The sequence below is a fragment of the Dysidea avara genome, chromosome 1, assembly GCF_963678975.1.
Source record: "Dysidea avara chromosome 1, odDysAvar1.4, whole genome shotgun sequence".
NCBI classification, from domain to species: domain Eukaryota; kingdom Metazoa; phylum Porifera; class Demospongiae; order Dictyoceratida; family Dysideidae; genus Dysidea; species Dysidea avara.
This window is the reverse complement of record NC_089272.1, coordinates 35,144,512-35,161,773: the sequence shown is the minus strand read 5'-3', so window position 1 is coordinate 35,161,773 and position 17,262 is coordinate 35,144,512. Positions and strand designations below refer to the sequence as shown.

At 34.9% G+C, this 17,262-nt stretch overlaps 1 protein-coding gene across 2 annotated transcripts; it reads left to right on the top strand.

The window, feature by feature from the left end:
* Positions 1–1,897: 1,897 nt before the first annotated feature.
* Positions 1,898–12,582, top strand: LOC136263142 (alpha-tectorin-like). 2 transcript variants are annotated; one of them, XM_066057652.1, is made up of 6 exons: positions 1,898–2,442; positions 6,070–6,192; positions 7,443–7,724; positions 9,788–9,929; positions 10,497–10,544; positions 11,808–12,582. In XM_066057652.1, exons 1-6 carry the CDS (start codon positions 2,338–2,340, stop codon positions 12,410–12,412), a joined length of 1,305 nt encoding a protein of 434 aa, XP_065913724.1. In that variant the 5' UTR covers positions 1,898–2,337; the 3' UTR covers positions 12,413–12,582. The 2 variants fall into 2 exon arrangements, with proteins under 2 accessions (XP_065913724.1, XP_065913716.1); XM_066057644.1 differs by having other exon boundaries at positions 9,788–10,052.
* The last annotated feature ends 4,680 nt before the right edge of the window (positions 12,583–17,262 follow it).

Sequence of the window (17,262 nt, the reverse complement as noted above, 5' to 3'; positions counted from 1 at the left end):
GCTAAACAAACAGATGGACAGACTCACTGAATGACCAATTGGGTGGCTGGCTGACTCACTGACCAAATATTGAACTATTGAGAATTTATTAGCTGTATTTTCTGTTAGCTATATGGAATCACAACATGTATTAATAACAAGTGGAAGAATCTTAGAAATTTTGTAACCTAGTAAGGACCATTATAATAAAATAAAAGTAAAGAAATTAGGGAGACCATCACCAGATGCGTGAATTAAATGTCTCAGCTTTAACCATAAATCAGTGGTTGATCTACCAGGGGGATGTATAGTGGGGGTTTATAATATTGAGAACTGATTAATACAATTGTATAATTGGTACAGAGTATCAGCATGCAGAGCGTGCTTTAATCTAGAGGGGTCAGGGGCATACCTCCACAAAAAAAAATCGCATTTTGAGACTAAATTTGATTATCATCTTTCCTGAATTTAATTTAATAAATGTGCATCATTATCAGTCTGTAGCAGAAGTAATAGCTAATAGCTGTCATACAGAGACCACAGAGTAAATGCTGCAATATATTTTAATTTTTAAGTTGAATTTCAAGGGGTGCAGCAGCTGTTTCATCTACAAGCTGTTACAAAGGAATTATGTATATAATTTTAAGTTGACGCTAAAACACAAAAAATAATCATGGCTATATTTGCAATATTATTAATAATGTTGCAACTGTTCTCAAATATATTCAAATTTCTTTTCACCAGGAGAAGGCAATGCCCCTCTTAAAATCACCTTTGAAAGGTAGTTTTAGTCAAAACATGATTATTTTATAGAATCTCCTTTGGAAGTTTATTAAAGGTATGGTTGTTTAAATTATAAATAAAAAACTCTAAACACCTACAGTATATGCAATCTCAATGGACCTTATCCGCAATGACATCAAAATTGATAAAATGGCCGTGTTTGGTGTGGGCACTTCGTATGTATGTAGTCACTAAAATGAGCTTTGTTTGCGGATTTCACAACATGGAACTACTGGATAATAAAGGTAAGAGTGTGATGTGGCAATGTGAAATAGTCTCACCAGACGAAACCAAACTTAAGCTTTGGTATCAATGCAAAACCGCATGCATTTGTCTTGTGATTAAGTATGTATGCTAGGCCTGCGCCTAATATGCCGGCATACTTTTGAGAATAATAGGTCACCAATTTCATGAGAATAATTCCGAAATAATAGGATGGTTACAGGAATGATTTTAGAATTATCGACGGTCACGGGAATAATCAATGGAATTAAGGGGCGTGCCTCTTCTTGATTGGCTAGAAGAACGAACTAAGCTACTAAGAATGATAGATAGCTGGCATTATTATACAAGTGCTGGTTGAAAGGGGCTGAAGGCCTCTAAAAGATCGATATACTCTAATAAAACGCTCAAATACTCTAATAGAGCAGTCAGATTGTTTCATGTTAACAATCTGCAGACAGCATAAGGGGTTAACTGCAGGATTATCTGCAATTCTGAAACTTGTACATCTTATACCAGTGTATTTTTTTAAGTTTTTCAACAAACATATAAATATTATTATCCACTAAACTTATATAGCATGTAGTTAAAACACTGATAATTGAAAACTCTTTAATTATTACTCCCAATAGCATTTTAAGCCTGTTGTAATGGCTATAACAATTATGTGTAAAGTTGAATGCTTCATTTATGGCTAGCTATTAATTAATTCTGGTAAAACTACTTCTTATATCAGCATCTTGAGAACTAAGCGACTATAGCCACAGAAACTAAATCAGCATTATTATGGAATAATAGGTTAGATACAAGAATAAAAAAAGAATAATAGGAGAAAATTTTGGGATATTCTGGAAAGAATAATAGGTAAATTTTTGAGCATATTAGGCTCAGGCCTAATGTATGCCTCACCTTGCCCCTTGCTAAACGTTTACATAGTGAACCGCCATCTCTCCCATTACCTTCTGTACAAAAGTGTCCACACTATTGGCCACCATTTTGTGCTTTGACATCATTGCAGATAAGGTCCATAGTCCATATACACTACTGAAGTGTAAAATAGTTTTGAAATCTTGAAATATGGGAAATAAAGATTGCTGATAATAAAAGTATGAAACAAGTCAGCATAATTATATTGAGTGGTTCTAGAATCTAGAACATGTCAAACCCTAGTACTTTCACACACAGATCTCTATTCAGTCTCAATGGATAGGATATACCCTGTCAGATGGTGATACATACATCTATTGTTGGATAAGTAGAATAGCTTGAATGAGATTACTGCTACACGACCTCATGTTGTTAGATGCCTGCAAAGAGCAATACATTTAGTTGCCTTTAAATTAAAAGTAGCATATGATTGACACTATACTGTGTCTATTTACAGCATGTGTTGATTTAATCCTTTTCTATCTTTTCGCAGGTGTATGCCAGTCAAGTATATATACTTGTGAATATGAGGTAATTCACATACATGTATGTATAAATATCTACATAATTTCGTTATACTGTATGCATTTCTATGTATGTATTATTACAGAACTTTGTGTGGGTAACATCCAACAAAAATGTGTACTTGATTTTTTATAAAGTACATTTGAGGTGTACCATACTTTATAGCCCACCAACTGTACTTCAAAGCTTAATAAAGTACGTACTGATATGACAGTAATTAAAATACAGGCACCAGAAGTTTTGTTGTCAGCAACCCTCAGGCCATCTGGGCACGGAAAACATTTTACCAGAACTCAGTAATCAACAGCTTAGTCCACAGAAAATTACTGAGGTTTACGATTATTACACAGGCCTGCAAGGAAGCTTAAATACTACATAGTAATAATGTGCACCTGGATTATTAACTGGACTACCATTAACACATGTAAGTGTACAACCAAGGTGCCATGTCAATGAATTTTATGTACTGACTTTCAATCCACTAGGAAGTTTCATAAAATTTATATATCAAAGCATCACCTTGTTCATGCTATACAGACAAAATTAAGAATTTTAAGTTCGATTAGGGATCAGAGAAAAAGTAAGGAAACAAGGGAAGCCGCCTACACTTGCAGATTATACTAGTGGACACTAAATCCCTAATTCAATCTGTACCCATGACTGAGGTAGGGATTAAATGTCCACTAGTATATCTGCAGGTGTAGGCAACCTCTCTTGTTTCCCTACTTTTCTATATAATATGATCCCTATTCGAACTTAAAATTGTTAATTTTTCCCTATACTTTTATGTTTACTTTTTTGTAACATTATTATGACCCGTCCATATCGCATCAAAAGAAAGAATAGTGTCAGAGGTAATGTTTTTGACTGAACTTGTGCCCCAACTATCAATTAATGGCTCGAAAGTGAAGTGGCCGTTTTGCTTCACTTTCAGCTATGGTCATCCTATTGTGCAGCATTACAAATGAAGAACAGTAAGAGAAGCACCTCTGCAATCAATCCAGTCACCACTGAAAATATGGATGATTCCAGCTTACAAATGTAGGGAAGCCATTGCACTACCACAAATGAACACCTTGGGCTGTCAGTAAAAAGAAATGGGACACAAAGGAGGACAAAGGTAAGTCCATGATGTGTGCATTGTATGTGCATACAGCGGTATATATACCAAAGGAACTGTCAGGCTGAAATGAGGTCGAACAGTAAAAAATCAAGCTCGTAGCCTTAACTGTTATTGAGTTATGCTTTTCTGAGCGCATCAGGCAATCAGGTAGTCAGTCAGTCATCAGTAGAAATTCCATTTTTTTTCAAATTCTCTACAATTTATTGAAAGCATTTAAGGTCATACTGAAGGCACTTTTGGGCTTGGTTATACCTAACCAATACTGCCAAGCTACCAGGATGGTATTGTGAAGCTGGTTCTTGTGTGATATTTTGGCCAGAAAAATCCAAACCTGCATGATCCCTAATGTAAAGTACTATCGTACTGTATGATAATAAAGCACTTGGCGCTTGGCCTCAATTAGGGCTGCACCAATTCCACTTTTTACTGATACTTCAAATACCAAGTACTCAGCTGGGAAGTATCTGCAAGTACAAGTACCGATACCAAGTACCTTAAAGTAGCTACTTCATAGATATAGTGCACACATTTGTTATATAGTGTATTTCATGGTATTCTTGTACACATTTTTTTCAGTATGGTTCATGTTTATAATGAAGTAGCCAATCAAGATTCACAAAGAAGGAAGTCACTGAAATGCAAACCAGTGGATATTCAAGTATTCTTCTGGAGAAGTGTAGATAATATCATAGTGGTGCTTACAAAAACAAAATATTCTAATACTGAAACAGTCACTTCTACCTGATTGCTCTATTAGAGTTATTGACTGTTCTATTAGAGTATATTGATCTTTTTCTCAGTAAAGCGTTTTCACACGTATAGGTTTCAGCATGCATAGATCAGTAATTTTGCTGGTAGTTAGCTATAGTGTTATACTTGATGCTTTTAGGCATCCACTGTGCTAGTAAAATAAGCAAGTATAAACGAACGTTATTTTATTCTCGCACGTGATAAGAATCGGTATCTGCAACAATATAATGGCCGATTCCGATACTTCATGAAAACAGCAGTATTGGCCCGATACCAATACCGATACTAGAATTGGTGCAGCCCTAGCCTCAATACTAAAAGAGCACTTGGCAAATACTTGGCTTCTCACGTGCTTTATTAGCATCTTGTCCACATGCCTTGTGTTTTATTATCTGTATAGCACTCACAGCAATGCTTTAGCATATAAGTAAGGAAATTATTTTACAGTTTGGTATGATCAGGACACACAATTGAGTGTTGTGTAGCCAAGGAAAACCAATGAGTCCAGACATAAGTATGTAAGTATGTACAGTATTTTACAGGAACCAAGATAACATAACATCCATGCATCATGGGATATCTCCATACCAAATTAAGCAAAATGGGTCTAGCCATTTTTTGATACACACATTCAAAGTTCATCTTATTTTTTTCATATTTTTCTTTATCTTCTTCTGTTAGTTTTTTTGTGCAACATTTACAAAAATTACGAAAATTTGAGGGTATGAAGAGCATATTATAGCTCTATTAAATTTTGTGTACAGATTGGTAAAAATGGTACAAAGTTACAAGCAATTCAAAAATTACAAGAACAATAATATTGCTATTATTAAAGCTTTACAGTGACCAGCACTGAAGGTCCATCAACAACTTGTGCTGCAGCCTTTGGATTACCTAATTATAACCTAATAAAAAGAATTGAACACTTAAAGACAATTTAACACATCTGCATGGTAAACTACTGACAGAAACAGCTTATAAATCAGTATGCAAATAGGCTGACCATCATAGCATAGAGCTTTTGTGATTTGAAAGTACTAGAGTATAAAATGTACTTATAATTTAATTATCAATAGAAGCATCTGATGGTGGGTTTCACTTTGCAAAGGTGTACACAAATACTCCATTATTAACGAGGAGTAAAATAGCAATCTTGGTATTCACACACACTACAGTACTCCCTTAGGGAATAGTAAATTCTACATGTGTACATGACAATAGGTGTACTGTAACACCTTTTTTTGAAGTTACATCAAAATAATTTTAAAATCTAGTTCTTCTACTTACCTGTGGAAAGATAGACAAAAGCTCGCATATACTGTACAAATTCAAAAAGAAATGATATCTAATCCAAAACAGCCTAGCTGTGAAAAAAGGTGCAGCCTTCCAAAATATAGGCTTGTATGAAAAAAGCAATATCAAAGATGGTATATATATATATATATATATATATATATGTATAATACATACATTTTCTAAGTCGGTTAGAGACCACGCCCTCGGATCTTTGTGGATTTTAAAAACCAAGCAAAGCAAGGTTTTTAAAATCCACAAAGATCCTTGTGCTAGGTCTCTAACCTACACTAAAGTAATGCTTTTCATTTGATCTCTTTCATTCAACATTCTTTAAATATAGTTGTCATTATGTTACAGTTTAATATCATCAATAATAATATTCAAGCATGCAGTAGCATTGTATGATTGTAAATGTGCAAGCCACTAGTTTCATTAGTATTGCATACATATTAATGTTGATACAGTTTTACCCTTTTGGATATTCTCAAAATGATAATTCATTAAGAGTGGAAAATGATGCTGTCTCAGATGGACTAGATTTGTCAGGATACTTTATATTTAATGATGAGTGGATAAGCAGAATTTACGTACGTGTATGTATATATGCATGCTATAGTGATATACTGTACATAAGATTAACAGACATACAGTATGTGCATATGTACATCATGCAATACGCTATATAGTACTATAACCAATAAGCAGTATAGCATAAGTCGCCAATTATCGGCAGGTACCAATTATCGGTAAAAGTCCGGGAATTATGCCTGCATAATTATGAGCATAATGATGAGGTAAAAGAATTGGGAATTATTCTGGCATTTTGAAGTGATTCAAGAGCATAATTGGCATAATATACAAATTCACGTAGTTGAAATCAAGATACTCTAACAGAGCAGTCACTTACTCTGATAGAACAGCCAACGGAATAATTTTTACACTATTGCAACAGTGAATAAGCACTATTATTAAGGTTACAGTATAGTCACGGGCAATCATTCAAAATTTTGAATGCCTATCGATTCTTTTTGAGAAGATCATAAAACCAGTCTAGCAGCGTGAAAAGTTTCAAATGAAGGTGAAGCCCTTCATATTTAATGTTTTTATGTAGCTACAGTTTAGTTTGAGGCAGGTGGAACACTACAATTGTTGTAGTAACACAAGTAAGCCAGCCCGTACATCGCTCAGTTCCAGCTGTCACTACCATGTTTTTCCGCCGCAAAGTACAGCAAAAGCTGTAGGCTGTATTGGCATTTCTGGGGCATAGTGATACTGTATATTAAATTTATTAGGTCCTGTGGAAGCGTTTTTGGCGTGTTTCTTCCCAGTGACTCAGATACAAGCCTTCAAAGAGTTTGTTTCACTCGAAAAACTACTAAAACTTCAATAAAACGTCTATACAACCACTAACTTAAAAAATCGCTTCCACAGGACCTAGATATTTTAGTTGTTTAATCACTTGTGTTGAAATTATAAGGATTCAGTAATCTGTTAGTCTGGTTTTTGGCGGCGCGTTTTTATAAAACATCGCTCTGCTGTGGACCACACACCCAAGAACAGTCGTTATTCTGTAGTAAAAACAAACAAACACAATTAGTTGTATTGCTAACACAACACAGTTGTTGAAATTATTTATCCCTGCTTGGGTTAAAGCAGGTTTTGTAATTTGTTCCGCCCACGCATTTTAAAACTTCCGTAACCTTAAAGGCTGCTTTTCTAAAATATAGTCACACATGCACAGCATATTCAATGCATACTGTATGTACCTTCATATTTTACATGTAATGGTATATTAATTCATGTGTAAAAATGGCATTAAACTTTATTGATTTAATAGGTTGGGGACAATGGAGTCATTAGTTTTAATAACACTTTTAATGATCATTCTCCTACTAAACTTCCATTCGCAATGCACCGATTTATTGCACCATACTGGGCTGATGTTGACATCGGAGGAACAGGACAAGTGTTTTATCATGAAACTACTGATCCTAGTCTCCTTGCCAGAGCAAGCAGTGAAATAAGAGTACTGCTTAATATGTCTGAAGACTTTGAGATAACAAACTTGTTTATTGCAACATGGTATGCTGTTGGGTATTATGAAGGAGGTACTGACAAGGTAATACATATGAAGAGTTCATAACAATATGCAAACTGAGGTGAAAAGCCTAGGGATGAGCCAATCTTGCCAGTAGAACTTTTGGAAAAAAAATAGGCTGGTACAAGCAATGCCTCAACAATGAGCAAAATGCTGTGAGTTCTTGAAAAATGGACACTAAGGATTAGCATATTTTTCATTAAGATAATTATTGCGGTACTCTAATAGAACAGTCAAACACAGTATTAGTATTTTCTTAGTGTAGGAAGGGCAACTAGAGATTGAGATACTCTAGTAGAACAGTCACTATGATATAAAATAACAGTCACACATGTATGCTAGTGTCCTTGAGACATTGCAATTAATATTAATTAATGCTCAACAATAAAATAAACTTTGAGCACATTATTTAGCAAAACAAGTAAGAAGTGCTGGAAATACATAATGATGTAGTTTTCCACATTAGAGAGGCCTAAGAAATACAAGAATCATCAGTGGGGTAGCCAGACATTCAGAGATGGGTGAGCACAACTACAGAACTTTATACTTCCATGCAACTAATTACTGCTATGTGGCACAGCGTGCAAATCCATCCAGTGTTTATTCTAGGATTTCTTGTTTGGGGGGGGAGAATCAGGAATTTGGGGGGTGACCAGGTGAAAGCCTACATATAGTTGTCCAAGTTCACAATTACATAAAAGGTTGAAATAGTAATTAACTGGTTAGTCATTTAAGACTGTGTCATGAGTGTTGATTTTGATTTTAGTGTGTTTGGGTGCAGTGCTATGGTTGATGCATGAGTGTAGTAGTGATAACATAATGATGTAATATTTTTAGGACAACCATGTACACTTCATGTACACAATTATTCTATTAGTAGTGCACTAAAACACTACATTTGCTGAAACTGTTGAATAAAAAAATTGTGTGAGATAATGTATTGACCATTATTGTATGATACCACCAAGCACTAACAAATTAAAAGGTTTGCATGGATGGATGTTTTCCAAGAAACTTAGGCTATATTTGAAATGAATATTTGTGGTTATGGAATTTTTTTAAATCACTGAGGCTTTCTGAGATTAAATCGGTGGGTATATTTGCTGGCTGTGCATGCCAGGGGACACACATTTTGACAGTTAAGCATGCTATTTAGAAAAAAAACTAAGAAACTTGGGCTCTTAGGTCTTGAATAGCCATCACGTCAGTAGGAATTTTTGTTGGTTATATATGTAGTTATGTAACCTAGGAGATTTAAAAAAATTTAATGATCTGATACTAAATCTGAGAGCATTTTAAGGTTGCATTTGCAATTTTTAACCTGGGAAAATTTTACATACTAAAACACTCTGAGATTGAATCTGAGGGCATTTTGATAAATTTTGGGTGTCATTTAAAAAACAAGCTCAACCTTAAGTGTCACTCACAATTTTAGGGGGTGAGTCTGAGATTTTAGAGGTGGAAATTTCCCCCCTAACAGCCCTAGAATAAACACTGAATCCATCCTTAGTAGACTCTACATACATTTTTATAAGTGCAAAGATGTGCTCAATGTACACTGTATCTATATAGCTAGCTAATTATGTACATATGTATATATTATGTTCCTATAGATCTGGTAGTGCGTTAGTGTAGCTATCCACTGGTGGTGGTAGTTTGATTTTGCCTGATGTGCAATTTGGACGGTTTTGGAAAATCTGGTCATGTTATAGTGCTACAGTAGATGGGTTTTAACAGACATCATTTCTGGGTAGTGTGGAGAGCTGGAATGGTGGTTTCAGAAGGGCATGGCTTGGCAAGAATCAGTGGTTTTACTGGTGAATGGAGTTTTGAAAGAGCTTTATTGGTAATATCACCTGCTACCTTTTAAATATAGTAGAACTGTTGTTTTTTGCACTACTCATTGAGTACAGACTAGTTAGCAGCACCAACTTCCTTCACTGCACTACTCAATGGGTCCTTCTCAGCTATACACTACATAAAAATATTTTATTTTACCACTTATACATTGAAATTTATACAGCTACCTAAAATTATCATTTCCTCACCATGCACATTATTAATCTGTATTACTTTTGCTACAGACAAACACATTTCAGTGTGTACTAGCTACTAATGGATACAAGTCATTTGTAATATTCTTATACGCTCATGGGAGAATACAATGGACTACTGGTGATTTGTCTGGTGGAGTTATTGGACTTGGTGGAAATGAAGCTCTAGCAGGTATTAATGCTGGTGATGGCGTTAAGTCTATTATGATTCCTGGATCACGAACTCCAGAAATTGTTAACATTGATGAGACCAGCAATGTAGGGGTACCTGGAGTGTGGATATTTCACACTGAAAGTGGGTAAATGTAATAATATTGGGTTTTTTAATACTATAATAGTTGTCAGAATTTGTTATGTAACAATCTATGTATGGGGCATACCATATATAATATGTAATATTATTATTTATATAATAGTTGTAACAGGGGCATGAGAGCTTTGCTTGATATTTATACCTGACATTCCAGAGACTGAGGCCTGAGTGCAGAAAAAGCCTGAATACCCATATTACAGCTAATACTGTATGTATGTAACAATTCCCAACCCATACCAGGCTAATAGCCCTCTTTGTGTGATCACTTATCCAAGCAAATACAAGTGCAACCATGGAATTATTTTATAAGTGCAGCTTCATGTAGCATACAACAGGGAATTTTGACAAAAGAATAAGTTACTATACAGTACTACCATGATTATGGTATGATACATGTTCATAGTGTTAAAGTTGTGTGTCTTATAGGAATTTTTGAATTAATACCAGATGGCGGTGCAGCTAGTAGCTCTCAATGTAAGGAATCATTATGTTGTTACCATGGAATGTCACTTAATCATTAAAATTTAATAGCTTGTTATGTGTTCTTGTGATGGTACTATCTTTCATTTAAACATGGCACGCATAGTATACTTTGATCTTTGATATTTAATGAGGTCTCTAATATCACTAAGAAACATATTAGAAACCTCCTTGAGTTGGCTAGAAACCTGTTAAGTAATCTTTCAGACTTCAAGCACATTCATTGTGTAGAATTTAGCAAAATGTACTTAACCCTAATTTTGAAAACTTGTTTATGATTGTAGGTTTTAAAAATATGATGCAGTTAAAATAAAACACCAAGCCATGTTTTAAGTTGGTTAGAAACCAAGTGATTGGTTCTTTATAATTTTGGAAACCGTGGCGTCATCTCAATTTCTAAAACCTTGCATGAAGAACCTTGAGCTGGGTTCCTAACCCATACATACTAGTTAAAGCACTGCCACGTGTACAATATGGAAATAACAGCACGAGGGTGTGGGCGAGAGACAGGCTCGGGACCATGCCCGAGTGCTTTTATTTTCATATTGTACAAGCGTAGTGGTGCTTTAACTGGTTTAGAGTGCTGTCTTGTTGTTTTGTTTGGAGCGTTCATTTCGTGAATTCAAACCGCGTCGGTTTTCAGTCATCAGACAATCAGTAAGTGTCTATGTAGTACAGTTGTGGTAGTAATACAAGCAAATAGTATCTTTTTGGCTACTTTAGGTGATTAGAAATGTTACACACGTGATCTTGTTTTCGTATTTATTTTCCAATCAATGCATAACTGTTCTTTATTTTCCATAACTGTACCATTGTGACGCAAATGGAAAATATAGCACATTATGGAAAATAGAGCACTCTTTTTGCTTTGATCTCGTGAACACAAAGTACTTTAAATAGAAGTTATTGTGTTATTTATTATACCTCACTCATGTGTTTTGGTGTAGATAGATATTAATAATGCTGTAATGCAAACAATCTGGGATTTTTTTCTATGTTTAATAGAGTTTTAGTGTGTCAAGGTTCTGGTTTAATTCCCTGTATTTACAGGCTTATGTGTTGCTAGTAGAATTGTGCTTGCAATAAATAAACAATCCCAAGCTACAAAAGGTTTATAAATGCAATCACTCCAGCATACCAACTGTAATTTGATGTTTGACAATGTGTTATAAGTCTTTGTATATAAATTATCATTACTTATGCTGTATACTTGTTTAAACAAAGTGCTACTACTTTTGTATACATATGCTTTTTCAGCTTCCAATACTGGACTGATAATAGGAATTATGGTTGCCCTAGTTACCACACTGCTGACAGTGGTGATAATAGTGGTTACTGTATATTGCAGAAGGAAACCAACATCTGGTAGTACACCAAGAGTAAACAAGATGACTAAAGCACCCACAATCAAACATAACCCAGTTTTTTATGAAACTGATCAGGCAGATGGAGACTCATTACATCTGTATGATGAGCTAGTCAATTACGAAGATATAATTCTTAGTACCAATCCAGCTTATCAGGAAACCACCCCAAAAAGTATTCAAAAGAAATTTTTTGAAGAAAGTGATAATGCTGTTATTGCAGAGGTGATAAATAGTAATAAAAGGAAAGTTAGTGAAGAAAATGGTTATATTGTGACTGCTGAGGAGATGAATAGTAATAAAAGGAAAGTTAGTGAAGAAAATGGTTATATTGTGACTGCTGAGGAGATGAATAGTAATAAAAGGAAAGTTAGTGAAGAAAGTGGTTATGTTGTGACTGCTGAGGAGATGAATAGTAATAAAAGGAAAGTTAGTGAAGAAAGTGGTTATGGTGTGACTGTAGAGGAGTCAGATTATGTTCGTCTTCGGCAAGAGTAGTCTCTTGCCCATGCCTTTTTACTGCTGTAGCTGTAATGTGGTATAACTTTATGAATTTATAACACTTCCATTTTTCTTTTATAATATTACAGTACGCACTTGTTGCTAGTATAATATAGTCAGCACTTACAGAATGATGCATATAATAATGCAATTATAATATTGTTGTATCAATCAGCACTTTAATGATGGTTAATAGGAAAAACATGCTTTTGAAGCAAAATTGGAATACTCTAATACAACAGTCAAAATTGCAGACACTTGACCAGCTCAAATCCACACTACGTTATCATTACTTTGCAATTAATAGCTAAACTTTAACTGTGTATAACCTTCTATTTGTGAAGTTTCACAGTATTGATAAATAAAAACAAACTACTACTCTACTATACAGAACATCCAAGAAGATTTTATTTAAAGCTCTGGTACATTATAAGGGAAAAATTCCAGTGTTCATGTGTGAGTTTAATTTTACCTGTGCTACTTAGCCTGTACACTGTTATTTTGTATCTGCCATTCCAAAGATGAAATGCTATACCTGTTTTGAAATAATCCACAAAATTATAATTCATTACTGGTGCTTTGGCTTCAAACCTATTGCAGTGGCAGATCTATAAATTCTCAGAGGAGGTTTCAGGTTCAGGAAGTTTTCAATAACTATGATCCCAGACTGAGAAGTGTATATAGTGCAGCTGGGGGTGAATGTTACAGGGGAGTAGCCAGGATTTTCTGAAAGGGGGTTCCAACAGCAGTAGTGAGGTACCAGAAGCAGGGTCTGGGGGTACAGTCCCCAATGCTGAGAGACTTTCAATATTTTGATGAATCAAAACTCAGCAAATTGCTGTATTTTATGCAAAAAATACATTTTTTAATTATAATGCATATAAGTACCCCTGTGATACTAGATAAAGCTACCTAGTGGAGACAGACAGCATAACACATAGAGACAATGCCAAAAGGCACCTGTCAATGACATACTGAAGCAACATCTAACGATGAAAAATCAAGCTCATATAACCTTATCCTCCTCCTAGTGCCAACCTCCATAATCCCTAATCACATTCTCTGATATACAGTGCTTGATAGAGAGGTCTGTAGATAAGATAATGCCTAGGTCTCAGTGAGTGTTGTTTGTAGTGTCAAGATCTTGTTGAAGTTGGAGAGAATCTAGGGTAGGCTTATAGCATTTTGCATTGTAAAAGAAAATGTATTAAAATAGAGTATAGTAAACCAGAAAAAATAAAGGACCCAGGATGCTTCCTTGTGGTATGCCTGATAAAATGCATGGGTAAGAAACTTGAATATGAGCCATTGAGGCACACACGTATCTGTTGGTATGATAAGAACTGAACCACAGCCAGAATATCATATAGTAATCTGTAAGTGATAGTTATTTCACTGGTATAGGAACCATAAAACCACTGATACAAATGTCATGATTTACAATCAAAATGTTAAAACTATACAAGTATACATAGCATGAATTTTTTGCATAACATAAATGATAATTTACTGGAGTTGCATATCTTTAAACACTACACACCAAAGCTACAGCAGTATAAGGTCATGTCAGTTTTGCATTTAATGTTAGAATGTCTGAAAAACTCTATAATTTTATGGATATGGATATTTACATGCATGTTCTATTAGAGTATACCTGACTGCTCTATTAGAGTACATACCTGACTGCTTTATTAGAGCTCATATTGCCTCAGTATAAATCCTTCCCTGAGAGATGAATGCAAGCTTTATCAATTGTTGTGCTGTGCCATCATTACTCACTCATTTTGTCCTGCCACACTAAATGGTGTGTTAGTGTCCTGCTTGCTGAAATCTAAATTTTACAGGGGGCTCCTGAGCCCCTCCCCCCCCCCCCCCCCCCCCCCCCCTAGTCTATTCCCCTGTGTTAACTCAGTCTTGATAACTCAGTGGCCTATCAGTGTAGCTGCAGCATAAACTAGTTAGCAATGAATCAGTAAAAATCACTTTACAACATTATTTCACAGCTGAATCTTACGAATCCAGGCCTAGCCTTTGCAGAAAGTTTTAAAGCAAAACAGAACTTGTACTCAGTAAATGTTCAATTGTTTTTAACACACTTAAATTCCATAATGGCATTTTCAGTAATTATCAAGTAAGAAGTTTGGTCAGTCCCAGAACTATGAAGTCCCAATTAGGGACCCGTTGATTTTGCCGGCAAAATTTTTGGCATAATGGGTGGGTAAAAGCAACAAGCAAAATGCTGGCATAGCTAATAGATGCAATTTTTGTGAAGTGGACATAAAAATTGCACAAAAGATCGAGATACTCTAATAGAACAGTCAGACACGCTAAAATATCGACAATTGTTACTGACAGGAACAACAAGTGAGTCAGACAATCGAGATACCCTAATAAAACAGTCACATATGTGACCCTATTTTGGAAAACCATACATTTGGGCACATTAGCCAATTTTCTTTTTTTATAGCTACAATGAAGCACTGAGTGGTTATCTATCTTGTGTGAAAATTTTGTGATGATACAATGGAGCATTTCAAAGATATGGCTAATTTATTGTCTAATACATAACAAACTAACTTTTCATTATCAGTTTAGCTATAGTATTGCAAGTGATTAGGTGTGACAAATTGATGACAAATCACTTTGTTGACAAAGATTTCCATTTTTACATTCTAAAATGGATGAAAAGAGATCCTTGAGAGTTTAATCATGTGTTCTTTATGTTTTTCCTCAATTAAATCACTTGTATTATTGTGTAAAGACAAGACTAAAAATATTTGGTTTTGGGAATGAACAAATCACCCAATTTGTAAGTTAATTGCTGTCCCACGCATTGCAAAACTACTACATGGTCTGATATAATTGAGTATATCTCCTAGAATAAAGAAGCTATGGGTGTGAATTTTCATAGCAAGAAGGCTTAATAGTTACTTTATCAGAATATGCAAAAAAGTTAATTTTAAAAATATTGCTGAAATTTTCAATTGAGCATTCCCACAAATTTGTTTTCCAAAATATGGTCACATATATATTAGCTAGCTTCTTGCTTTACATGTTAGGAGTAAGTGCTGATCGAGATACTCTAATAGAACAGTCACTTTAAGGCGAAACTGTAGCTTTGCACTTGGAAATATTCAATTAATTAAGATCAGTGCTGAGCAAAATTTATAGCAAAATATGGAGCATAATAGGTGAAAAATAAAAGAATTGCTGGAAAGAAAAATAGGTGGAAAAAAAGAAAAATAGACTGGGTCCTAGTCCCAATATAATGTACTATGCATAACTGTTATTAACTCTTGGTGATTTAACCACCCACATGAACCGTAAATAAATTTGGGGCACGTGCACTATTTTCAGAGGGGTTCATTGCAACTTGCTACTGCTTTGTGCATAGGTTTCCTATTTACAGTGCTTCATCAGCTAACCGAGTTGACAATAGAGGTACCAAGTTACAATAACAGGAAATCATCAGCAGTGATTTAATGCTCAATGAATCCTTGTGAGCATTATTGTACTTCAGCACTTGTGCTGTAAAGCCTTAATAAATGAATAAAATTAATAAGCACACACACTAGGAATATAACACTTCGTGTTGTTTTACTGTGATTTAATATCGTGAACTACCTGTACTCCAGCTTTTTTTATTGATGTGAACTACTCTAGTTGAAAAAGGCTTCAGAGCTGGTCATTCTTGTGCTACCCAACTCATTACCATAACAGAAGATATTCTATGCTCTAGACCATCAAAAACAAGTTGACATAATATTGCTTGATTTTGCTAAAGCTTTTGACACAGTTCCACACCAGCGGTTACTTACGAAATTACAATACTATGGCATTAGAAACCATACCTTTAACTGGATCAAAACATGGTTAACTGATTGGACACAATATGTACTTCTTAATGGCAAATTCTCAACCCCAGTAACACAGTTACATCAGGGGTACCACAAGGAACAGTACTTGGTCCTCTGATGTTCTTGTTGTATATTAATCACATTACCAGAAGTGTTTGTGATCGAATTTTGGAAAATCACCAATATGGGTGCATGTGAAATAATTAGAATTTTCAAGTTTAGTGGGTTACTGTTATGAGCAGTACGCAATTATAAACATATTTCTAGAATTTTCTAGTAATTTAAGGTATTGAGAATGACTTACAATCATTAACAAGTAGATTTACACTATATAGCTTGTTATTTGGTCATTAAATATTGTAAGTGTCAAATGCGCCCATATGATTGATTTTCCAAAATTTGGTCACATTTCATCTCCACTACAGCTGTTTGCTGATGACTGCTGAGTAATTGATTCCCAGAATGATGCTTCCATCCTTCAGCAAGATCTTGACAGACTATCAGAATGAGTACATATATGGCAACTTAGGTTTAATGTATCCAAATGTGTTGTAATAAGATGCACTAGATCTCAGACACCTATATATCATTCACAACTATGGGCTGAACAACCATACCTTAACAATTACTGATAGACATATGTACTCTTGGACAAACATTTATTTTGACATCAAATATCCAAAATAACAGGAAAAGCATCCAGAACATTAAGCATTCTTAAGAGAAACCTAAGCAATTGTTCTACACAAGTGAAAGCAGCAGCATGTTTAGCAATGGTAAGACCACAACTGGAATATGCTTCAATAGTATGGGACCCTATTTATAACAGTGATGTACATAAACTTGAAAATATTCAAAGAAGAGCAGCAAGATGCATGGGTATTGTAAGATTACAGTAGATATAGTTCAGTTACTTCCATGCTCCAACATCTCTCCTGGCCTGAACTTCAAACTTGACGTAAGATATCCAGACTGCAGACATTTTACAAA

Coding starts and splice junctions, on each gene's coding strand:
- LOC136263142 (XM_066057644.1), top strand. CDS start 2,338: ATGATTGACACTATACTGTGTCTATTTACAGCATGTGTTGATTTAATC. Junction 6,193..7,442: donor AGTGGATAAGCAGAATTTAC/GTACGTGTATGT, acceptor TTGATTTAATAG/GTTGGGGACAATGGAGTCAT. Junction 10,053..10,496: donor GTGGATATTTCACACTGAAA/GTGGGTAAATGT, acceptor TGTGTCTTATAG/GAATTTTTGAATTAATACCA.